Genomic DNA, 11,713 nt, shown 5'->3' with positions numbered 1-11,713 from the left:
TTGGATTCATAAGCATGTTGAAAACAAGGCTTTCTTTTCTGTCCTCAGGGCCTGCCTAATCTGTATCCTTAAAAACATTCTCCAGCTCACTAAGCAAGATAATTCCTCCCGTGGAGGCACCAAGATGTTGGCAACCCCTTCTAGACAAGTTCCACTCGCCTTTCTTCACTTTGACCAAGGGCGAAGCACACTCAACTGCATGCTCCTGAAGCATCATGAAGGTGGTCAGTCAAGGAAGAGGCCCTAAGTCATAGATTTTAACTGCTAACCAAGACCAGGTGGGACTAAATCTTTAGGTTCTTCTTGGATACATGATGAGTTGGTGTATAAATGCAGAGAATGGGACCAGAATCCAGAAATGGTATTTCATTTATTCATTTCTTCCAATCTTTCAAACTCCCTCCCCTCATTTTTCTAAAATAACAACACAGTGAGAAACATGTTTATACAAAAACCACATATTATCTCCCCCCACCCCCCACAATTGGGTAGCTGTAATACAGGAATGAAACCAGATAAAAACATGAAAAGAAAGTCATCACTTATACTGAAACTTAACAGTGTTGAATTCAGGTATTTGTCAATTACCGGCATAGTAAAAATATTTCCACCTGGATCTTTTAAATTTGAAAGTGATCACATTAGAGACCTGAGGTTACAAGGGACCACAGTATGAACCAGAATTACACTTTCTTTCTATGACTCCAGGGGAAAAGGTAAGTATTTGGAATGAGTTTCCTTTGGGAAAACCGGAGGGAAGTAGGGAAAACCCTGGCCATTATCAAAAGGCACTGGGGTCTTTCAGGAGGCAAATGCATTGCAAGTAAACTCCAGTTGGAACAAGCTCATTTCCATTTCCACCCCAAAAGTTTAGAACAAACACAATAAAGGAACAAGGTCTCCTTGGTTCTAGTATTCCAACCTCTGATGGTGACCAGGGCCACCTGGATAGAGGCAAACCTGAGGGTTTGAAAGGCAAATCTCAATTGTGGTTTTATTTTTTGCTTTCTGATATTAAGGGGAAAAGTTCTATGGTGTTTTATAAACACCTCCCTACACCCTCTTATATGTAAAGCTTTAGAAAATACATAGAAAAAGATATCCAAAGATGTTCTGATTTGCATTCTAAATAATGAAACTTGAGAACATAAAGTGAAGAAGCCAGGTGCTTTGAAACCAAGCTCTACCAAAACACCCTTTTGCTACTCATGGAAGGACAGAAGGGAGAGAAGGACAAGACGACAAAACCAAGAACTCTCAAGTCACTCATCAGCAGGGGTAGATATGGGCTCAAATTAAGGCATTTTTGTGGCTCTTCCTCTGGAATGGCAACCCACCCTCCCAGCCCGAGCACCCCAAACCTTAAAGCATGATGCTCTGGAGCCAAGTGAGGTCCTTGGTACCCTCAGTACCTCCTTGACAACCCTGTGACAGATGGAATGTGAAATCTCAGAAAGGGAAGGGAGAAGGTACAAGAGGCTGAAGATCTGCCCCACTCTTCCAATCCTATCCAAACCTAAGGACCACTTCATGAAATTCCACTCACCCTGGCTACTGCAAGAGGTAGTTTGGGGACTTGAACCCCCAGCCATCCTAACCAAGTTCCATGAGCTAAAATGTTTAGCACTATCTATTTACCTTTTCTTTTTTCCTTCTCTTTTAAAGGATTTTTTTTTTTTTTTTTTTTTTAAAGAGAGAGAGAAAAAGAATACATACAAAGCAATGAGTAACAGGCTTGGTTCATGGGGAGACCACTGCTTTAGATTCCTTAAACTTTCCTGGGTAGTCTAGGGAACTAAGGAATGCCTCCCCAAATTCCAACCCTCAAAGCTCACACTGCCCTCAGAAAAACAAAATACCCACCCCCAATTTAGCAAATCATCTGCATAGAAAACCAGAACCAGTGGGTCTGGGAAGGAGTGGATTTGTTCTAATATTTGTGCTCTCCTCTACCACATACTAGTTAAAGTGGCTGTGTTCTGCCAGGCAAGGTGGAGGCCCTCATTTCCATCACTTCCATCATACCCCCCACTTCCCATCTCTTTTAATTCTGGTGCATTTATGTGTGGCAAAAGTCTCAGGAAACTTTACCAGCAGCACCACTCTTAGCTCAGATAAGCAGAAATAAGGTCACTTATAATGCCTTAAGGTGTGTCCCCTGTGGCTATCTCCTTCTGCCCATCACCATTTTTTTGGTTCCTATTAACTTAGGATGCTCTCCTTTAAAACAACCATAACCAAGGAAAAAAAGATAATAATTATAGAGGATTATCCATTGAAGCATAAGACAAAAACCAAAAACCCAAAAAACCCAAACAAACAAAACAAAAAATCCCTAATGACAACAACAATTAAAAAAACCCAAAGAAAACAAACAAACAAAAAACCCACTATAGGAGAGCAAAAATGATAAAGACTTAGAATACTATTGTTGACAGGACCTGCAGATGAACAGACAATGCCTCCCACACCAGGACAGGGGAGTGCAGGTTATTTGTAGGATGACCAGGGCACACGGTCACCACAGGCTTCCCCTTGAGTGTCAGCTGAGGACCTGACACAAGAGGTAACAGAGCACAGAGAGGGGTGGCAAGAGGAGTGGGGAGATGTGGGACACGTGCTTGGGGTTGTGAGAAGAAAAATCCTGAAAGAAACCCAAGGAAGCCGAGAAACACAAGTGTTGTCATCCCCACTCCAGTTTGCGGTGGGCGTAGAGGTTTCCTATCTTCCAGGCTAAGGAGTGGCCGAGGCTGGTGGGCCTGGAGCAGGAGGTGGAGGAATCCCATCTGCAGGTGGTGGTGGCTGCTGCTGTGGCGGAGGGGGATCTGCAAACACATCCAAGGGTAACTCGTCACTCCTGGAAACACAGGGCTTGGGAAAGAGCCTTTTCAGTAAAAATGACAGAGCAAGTGATTTTCTTTGTGGCAGGCAAACAATGTGGCCTATGAGGCATTGCTGCTACCATGGTCTACATGGCCAGGTACAAAGGAATGCTCACGTGTGCATGTGCTTACCCTAATGCAAATGGTGGGTGTGGGAGGTGCTTCAATTGCCCTATCCTTCAAAACCCATTCCTTCCAAGAATCACTCCAGACCATTCCAAAGCTTAATTGTATTTTGATTTTATTGTACTTCAATGGTTCTCTCTACTAATTTAATTTCTTCCGTTAAACAATAAGCTCCTTCCTGGGCAAGTTCTATATCTTTTCATTTTTACTCTTCTTTCTCTCACAGTGTCTAGTCTAGCTGGGCACAAAATAGGTTATCAATAACATCTTGCTGATTAACTGTCTCCACCAGGGCCAGAGAACTTCACTGAGGCAGTTGCTGACACGTTGGATATTCCTGGGAGGCCCTCACAGCTCCTCAACTGCAGTCCTTGGATTCTGGGCCCAAACTAGGTCAGGTCCTGAAGGAAACAATTAGTGAGAGTGTCTGGGGCTCTTTCCTATTTCAACTTTAGCTGCTTTAGTGTACAAAGAAACCCTAGAGATCATTTAATCCAGGGTTTTTAAAATCTCTAGATCTTGCCAGAATTGAAAACATATGAAACAAATAATTAAAGTGCAGCTGTGCTCACCAGTCAATTCACCCAACCCTACCCACAAGAGGATTCTACCAAACCTCTAAGGCTCTTCAAAGTACTGTGAAAACCAAGAATCCCATCCCTTTTGTTATCTTTCAGAGGAGGAAACTAAGGCCAGGAGAAAGGAAACAATCCAGTGTGGCCTGAAGCCAGCAATCAGAATTTCCAAATCACTCATATATGGCAGGAGCTTCATTTGAAACCTTCACACTCTCAAGGTGTCCCACTGTTTCCTCTTTAGGATGGAATTCTGAAGTCACAAACCATGGGAGACCAGAAATATACAACAGTGATAAAAGACCAATGATGTTATCTTTGCACAGGGGATGGCAAACTGGTCAAGTCCCTTGGAAGGCTAGTTCATTTGTGAACTGCTTGGGAGATGGCTTGGCAAGCATTTTAAGCTTTTTCTTGCCAAGGAAGATTACCCACTCTATTATATCTCTGACCACCAGCTCAGGGGAAATTTCTTCCCCCCCCCTGTTATCATGATCCTATACAACAGCTAAAACCTGTCTTCATGAACTTACTTTGTCTAGCCCATGGGGATTCAGAGAGAAATGAGACATGTCTTTGTCCATGAGGCCTGGCTCCCTCCCCTAGGATGTGTCCCAGAGAACTACAGTGCATTCAAGGCACTCTGTAGTCTCCCATAACTTCAGTAAATCTGATTCAACTTTTCACTTTTTGTTTTCCCAACTAAAATTTCTGAAAAGTTTATGTTTCTTAGTCTTTGTCTTATGAATAGGAGGTAACTCCTTGCCACATATATGAATTTCTAAATGAATCAATGACTACGGATTTGGCTAGGGTACCTGATCAAGAGTAGATACACTGTGGGATCATTCTCACTGTAGGTCTACAGGATTAAAGGGCAGGCTGGAGTCTTGGAAGCAACCCTCTGGAGGCCAAAGCTGGAGCAGAGCAAGGGCTTATAGGAGAAATTACTTGACCTCTGCACACACACTCAAATAGGTGGTGTTGAACAGTACCAGTGTTTCTCCACTGGGTCTGCTGAACCTTACATTCCTCTACACAGCCTCTGAATATTCCTTCCTTAGTCTATGTAGCCAGTACCAATATATTAAGAAGATCTACAAGAAACTTATCTGTTATTCCTATTCCAAACCGGTTTCTATTTTTCTTCTTTACACTCACCACTTTGAATCCTATATGCTTAAAAGGTTCATGTAGGGAAAGTAACAATCAGTAGCTCTATGTGTCTGTTAAGATTCAAACCAGAGAGCTGTAGGTATAGGGGTTAGTGTGTGTGTGTGTGCTGGGGAGAGGGCGGGTACTGAGGATTGAAGCCAGGGTCTCATACGTGTTAGACAACTGCTCTACCACTGGGCTACATCCCCTGTCTTTTTCTTTCTTTTCTTGCTAAGATGCTGGGGGTGGCCTCAAACTTGTGATCCTCCTGCCTTGGCCTCCCATGTAGCTGGGATTACAGGTGTGTGCCACCATACCTGACCCAGACAGGTTTATATAAGATGGGAGAGGAATATCTTATTGGCTTTCTCAACAGATTTCAGTGCTGAGAGAACAGTCTGACTGCATGGAAGCATTTCACACTTGTCATCTACAAATCTGCCCATCAGAGGTGCTGAAGAGCAGTGATCAAAAATGGATCTTCTAGAACACACTGACACAGACTGCACTGTCCCATGAACCTGCCAAACCACAAGATCCTCCATGGACCTTTGTTCTGAGAAAACAAAGCCTTCCTCCCTTATTTATAGCCCCCAAGGCAGACCTTGGAGTAACATGTCTTCCCACTGTGCTACTTACACATGCCGTTCGGTGCTGTGAGGGGGACCCGGGGTCCCAAGATGTTTCCTGGTATTGGAGGCATACCAGGAGGGGCAGGACCACTCCCAGCAGGGTGGATGTTGGCTGCGACGGTGGGAATCATGCGGCCTGGCATGGGCTGCCCAGGCATCATGGAACCTGGGCCTGGTATCTGACCTGTAAAGAGAGATTCTAAGTATTATAATTATGTACACCAGGAAGGGGTAGAAGAAAGGGATCAACGCAATGCATAAAACTGACAAACATCCAACCTCCAAAGGATCTGAAATATAACAGCAATAATCCACAATCTCTATGATCAACTTTTATTCATTCATTCATTTGGGAGCAGCTAATGGGGAAGATCTATTCTAAACTCCAGCATAGGTAGGTAGTGGTAAAGAAGCAATTACAAAGAAAGCATACCTAAAAGACAACACTCATTTTGATTAGTTTGGAGGAATAGTGGACAGTCAAGAGTCTTCATGAGCACACACCATGCCATCACAGACCACAGGGAATGAACAGAAAGACTACTGGGAAATTAGTACACAGTTCAAGGACTGTAGCTCAGTTCAGACTGTGCTTCATACACAGGCTTTGAAGGAAAGTCTGTCTGAAGGGGTACTGAAATTCATTAAAAAAAGGACTCTGATTTGAATCCCCAGGTCCTAGTCACAAATTTCTCTCTACCGAGCCTATCATGAACCGCCGACCTGGGAGACTGACAAGGGGGAAAGAGAACCCCATCTTTTCCAAGTGCTTTCAAAGTAATGATAGGAGATCCCAGGGACAAGAACACTAAAATGCTTTCTGTATTCAGTTTCACACTGAGTCTTAAGAATTTTCAGCAAACATTTTCTTTTCTTTAAAGAGACAGTAAATATTTTAGATTCTGCCAGTCTTACGGTTCTGTCATAGCTGTTCAACTTGGCCACTGTAAATTGTAGGTAGAGGCTTACTTTTAAGATCAGAAATACAGAATTCTAGTCTGGGTACATGGTAGGAGGGCACATCTCCTTCTGTCAAACTCAGATTGGACACAGTAATATGTGAGTTAGAGGGAATATCTTGTCAGTCTCTCACTACAGAAAACACCATAGAACTGTGAAGAATGCCTTTACAAAGAAGCCAGAGCCAATACTGGGTAAGGGAGAAAGAAATAAGGAAGAATACTCCAGGTGTGTCCTCACATAAGTGACATTATATACAACAGTTTGGTCTCAATCACTTCTCACAGGACAGAGTTTTATATTTGGATGTCTATAGTAAAGTATGGTTTGCCCAAATCCCTGACTGAATATTGGGTTCATGGGACATCCCCGTCAGTAGCCACCCAGTACCATCAATAGGGAAAGTACAGATGAAGTAGCCTGGAAACTAAATAGCTGCAATCTTAATCTGATTTTATTCCAACCTAGGATAGTTATTCAGCATGCCCTCAGCTTCAGTTTGCTGAGATTATACTGAGTAAAGTTAAATAGTTGCCTACCTTAACCATAGGGTTTTCCGTGTAATCAGAGGAATGCTTTATTTGTTAAAGTGCCTTATTATGTCACAGGATCCTCCAACACACTTGGCAAAGGCAGAGCAAATATTCTCATTTTGTAGAGAATACAAGTACCTCAGAGAAGTCCACAGACTTCTTTATGGTCACAGAACCATTGGGGGAATTGTAAATTAGATGTAAATCTTCTAAGTCCAATTCTCTCCCCACCACACTACTCTGCACTTCCCGCCCCCCCCAAAGAAAAAAAGCTGGGGTACGTGAAGCTCAATGGTAGAGCACTTGCTTATGATGTGCAAGGTCCTGGGTTCAATTCCTAGGATCATCCCTCTCCAACACAAACAGAAATAATCATGCAGAGAGGAGCACTTGTGGTAGACTGACAGATCCATGAGGTAATGCCTGTCTATCATGTGCTGGGATGAGCCCAAAGGATTTTGCTCTTAGGTCAAATGGAGCCCTTTCCGAAGTTACATGCTAAGTGCCAATGGCCCAATTACCTATATCCCTACATCTGTATGGCAACAGCTGGTGTAGGCAATAGCAAACCAATCAACCAACCAAAAAACCCTTTGTTTTCACTCACTGCAAATTTCAAAGACTTCTAAAAAAAGCGCTTCTCTATTCTACTGTCACAGACAGGGTCACAAAGCCATTGGGATATGGTTAACCAGGCAATGAGAGAAAAATGGCATTTTGGAAGGGGTAGCAGCAAAGAGGAAAGGTGCTACAGGAAAAATAATTACTTTTCTTTTTGGAACCATGCACAAACATCTCAGACAAGCAAAGAATGCACCAAAAGTGAGCACTGTCCCTGTTACTGTCACTGTGTGCTACACAGTTCAAGGGGCTGGTATACCTGGGGCAGTGACAGGGAAGGAGATGAAGACACCTTTGAGTGAGGACAGTTATCACATGAATTGTCCAGTCTGTTATTAGGAAGATGACAGTAAGGGCCCAGTGTTGAGACAAACCTCAGAGAGGCTATGTAATTTGGCCCAAAGTCAAAATGAATGAGACTAAGCTGAGATTCAAACCCAGGACTGTCTGACCCTGAGATTCATTCTCTTTCTTTGTCCCACGTATCTTTTCTTTCTTGGAAAAGGTGATCTCTCTCTCTCTTTTTTTTTTAAGGAACTGGGGATCAAACCCAGGGTTTCACACATACCAGGAGGCAAGTGTTCTACCACTGAGTCACACACCTAGCCTGGAAAAAGTTATTCTAAGAATCAAATTTGAAATGAGATAGCATTTAAGAAAACTGGGAGAAGACAAAATCAATTTCTGATAAAGTAACAACTGTCCACTCAAATTTGAAAGATCTTATGGTATCTGACACAGGTATCACCGTTTTTTAAATAGATGACAATGACACAAGGCATTCCTGCTAATTCTTATGGCCCACAGAAACCAGATATGCCTGAGGAAACCTTACTAAACAAAACGAAGACTATATATGTATTTTCCATTTAAAAGAACTCAGGTATTTTCTTCTCCAGCAGACAGGCGAAGGAGGAGGTGAGAGAGACATGGCTTGAAAACAGAAGTAGCAAAGCATAGGATAGTGGGGAGTCTGCCCTAAATACAAGCTTAAGGAGAAAAACAAAACAAAACTAAACAACAAAAAAAATCCTTCCCCAAAATACACAGCAGTCACCTGCAGCCTGAAACATGGAATGATTTGTTAAAATTAGGTTTACCTAGTAGAAAATCCCTCACAGTCTCGCAGATTTATTTGATCTTTACTAAAGCCTTATATCCATCATGTCTAATGGAATACTAGTTAAAAGATTTTATTTTCATTCCTTGGGATGTTACAAGAAGCTGTGAAAGGAAACCTATGAATACCTAATCTTAAGCACATTTCATCAATCCATTTCTAACTGTCCGCAGCACATCCTTTGGCTGAGTCCCCAGGAGAATGAAAATAACACAATCAGGGTTAAGTGAGGGGAAGCCCAGGCTCCTTGCAGGATGCTCCTTCCCTACAGTACACAGCAGCTTCCTGGGAGTGCCTGCCACATACTCTTTGTTAAGAATTGGGCCCTAACTATTCTCTTTGTGAGGGTAACCTGCTACTCTGCTAAGGGCCATGGCAGCTCTATTATCACATGATGTAAGGAGGACCAAAGGCATTTCAGTAAGAAAAGATTAGCTGACCCGATAAACTATTTCTTCTTCCTCTTCAGGGTAGGACTGAGTCCAGACTGAGCTTTCCACAATGGGTTGTAATGCTTTCCTAAGTACTATTTCCCATAGGTAGGGCTGTTAAAGTAGGACTAACAAAGGGGTTTAAAAAGCCAAGTACCTGAGCTGGGCATGGTGGCATGTGCCTATAATCCCAGCTATTTGGGAGGTTGAGGCAGAAGTTTGAATCCAGCCTGGGCAACATAGTGAGACCCTGAGTTATATTTGGGGAAGAAAAAAAAAAAAAAAGTGCCAAGTGCCTAATGCCTTGGTTGAAATGTCCTCAAACTATATTTTACTGACTGATATAAAATGTTCTAGTTTTTTCTTGTTTTCATTTTCTGTGGTACTGTGAACTGAATTCAGGAGCACTGTACCACTGAACTACATCCCAGCCCTTTTAATTTTTTTTATTTTGAGTTAGGGTGTAAGTTGCTGAGACTGGCCTGGAACTTGCAATCCTACCAAGTGGCTGGGATAACAGGAATGTGCTACCATGCCTCGCTTAAATGTTCTAGTTTTATCATTAAAATAACATTACGTCTGAGTTCTCACTGAACTGAACCACTTCCAATTTGATTTTCTAGGTACTTCCAAAATTTCTTATACTATTAATAATGAGGAAATCATGAAGATGTACACCAGTATGCTCTTTCCCCTCTGCTTTTCACATATGGAGCTCATACAAAGGCTTCTCCAATGCAGGTGGCTTAAACGAAACCTTTGAGGTTTGAACACTTGAGCGTCTCTTTTACTACAACGTGTATAGAGGGCAGAGCTCACCAGTGTACCTACAGTCTAGGTTTTTGTCATTTCTTTTTTCTTTTTTTTTTTTTTTACCCCCACAACCCAGGGGTGTTCTATCACTGATATAATCCCCAGTCCTTTTTTAACTTTTTAAATTTCCAGAGAGGGTCTTGCTAAATTAAATTGCCCAGGCTGGCCTTAAACTTGAGAATCTCAAGAAGCTGGGATTATAGATCCTGTGGTCATTTCCTTTTGACTGAACCCAAAGACAAGAAATCTTTTTCCTTTTTGTTTTTAAGGTATTGGGGATTGAATTTAGGACCTCATGTTTGCTACAAAAGCACTTTACCACTGAGCAACATCCCCTGTCCTTTTAAATTTTTATCTCAAGACAGGTCTTGCTAAGTTGCCCAGGCTGGCCTCAAACTTGCAATACTCCTACCTCAGCCTGCTGACTAGCCTGAATTACAGGTGTGCACCACCTCTCCTGCTAGTAATCATTCTTTGAACATGTGCCAAAGTCCCTGTAGTCCTGACCACCTCACCTCCAAGAAGATTCCCACCAGTCAGAGGTGCCCTCTCTGTTCAATAAGCAACATAATAAAGGACAATTCAAGAAGCAAAAGCCACCACTCAGACACTCTCCTTTGTGGTTCTCCATATGCTTTCATGGATACCACAGCCCAGGGCATGGTTGGGGACAGAACACACATGCTCAAGAATAGATTGCTATTATAAATATTCGTTTTGTGTCACTTATAATGGCAGATTTGCAGGTAGAACTAGTAAGTCTTCAATTTGGTAACCATTTGATACTATTTTATACTTAAAAAAATGGATGAAATGCAATGGTATATATTTTAAAGTTCAGGAAAAAAAAAAAAAAAAAGAAAAAGAAAAAAAAAAGAAACAACCACAGAGCAGAAACACTCTATGTATAATTCCTAGACTTTTTGTTTGGTGGGAACAAACCAACTCAGGAGACTTCATCAGAGACAGGAAGTTCCCAGGAGTAGGACCAAATAACAAAGCTCAGAAAAGAAGTTATGAAGACAGGGCAAACCATACAAAAATTCTAAGCATGTGAATGAATTAAATAAAGGCAGTGGGTGGGGAAACAAGAAGAAGGACTGAGGAGTTAGAGACAAACTAAATGGAATATACAGGTGCCAATTCACATCAGCTACTCTGATGCCCAAGCCCATCAGTGTTTGATAGTCTAATGGATCTACAACACTGAACTGACACTTTAATGGGCTCCACCATTAACTGATGAACAATTTTGTAGAGAACAAGTACATACTCATAGAAACTCTAAAAGGTTAAGAGATGGACAAATTAAATCACTTGATAGTAAATCTTCCTTGACCCTCCTTCCTGCCATTTCCCCAACTTTGCTGTCATTTAGAGGCCAATTTTTCCTATCCTTTTACACAGGGTTAAATTCTGGATAAATACCTAAAAGTTAGCTGGGTAATTATCCTCAGCTCCTAATGTAAATGCTGTAACATGTTAACTTTTCTAAAACTAAGAAAAAAGAAGTTGGAAGGACCTGCTCATAGCTCTTAATGTGTAAAAACATAGACTGAAGATACTGTTTACTCAAAACATACTATGGACTACCTCATATGCCTCGATTTGAAATGCCTCTTTGATTAACACTAGAATATCATGTACCAGACTTACTTGTTAGAATCAGTTTTTTCTGAGCAGGTAAGATGAAGACAACCCTAAAATAATTGACTCAATTTATTAATGCTCTTAATTTTATTAACATACTTAATTCAAACTCCAAAGTAACCCCCCCACAAAAGGGGTAATCATAAAAATCAAATTATATCAATTTTGAACTGTTAAAACGCTTACACACTATTAAAGAGTCACAGCCATTCTGG

General features: G+C 41.7%; 1 protein-coding gene across 2 annotated transcripts in view; it reads right to left on the bottom strand.

The window, feature by feature from the left end:
• Positions 1–351: 351 nt before the first annotated feature.
• Positions 352–11,713, bottom strand: part of Smarcc1 (SWI/SNF related, matrix associated, actin dependent regulator of chromatin subfamily c member 1) — a 164,623-nt gene continuing 153,261 nt past the window's right edge. For both annotated transcript variants that reach the window (XM_047532340.1, XM_047532341.1), the window contains exons 27-28: positions 5,378–5,554; positions 352–2,825 (exon numbers count right to left, since the gene is read on the bottom strand). In XM_047532340.1, the coding sequence (XP_047388296.1) occupies positions 2,734–2,825; positions 5,378–5,554 (269 nt within the window). In that variant the 3' untranslated portion in view covers positions 352–2,733. The remainder of the gene's footprint in view (positions 2,826–5,377; positions 5,555–11,713) is intronic.

The sequence above is a fragment of the Sciurus carolinensis genome, chromosome 17 (genome assembly GCF_902686445.1).
Source record: "Sciurus carolinensis chromosome 17, mSciCar1.2, whole genome shotgun sequence".
NCBI classification, from domain to species: domain Eukaryota; kingdom Metazoa; phylum Chordata; class Mammalia; order Rodentia; family Sciuridae; genus Sciurus; species Sciurus carolinensis.
Note: the sequence above shows the minus strand (reverse complement) of the source record. Positions and strands in the feature narration are given on the sequence as shown.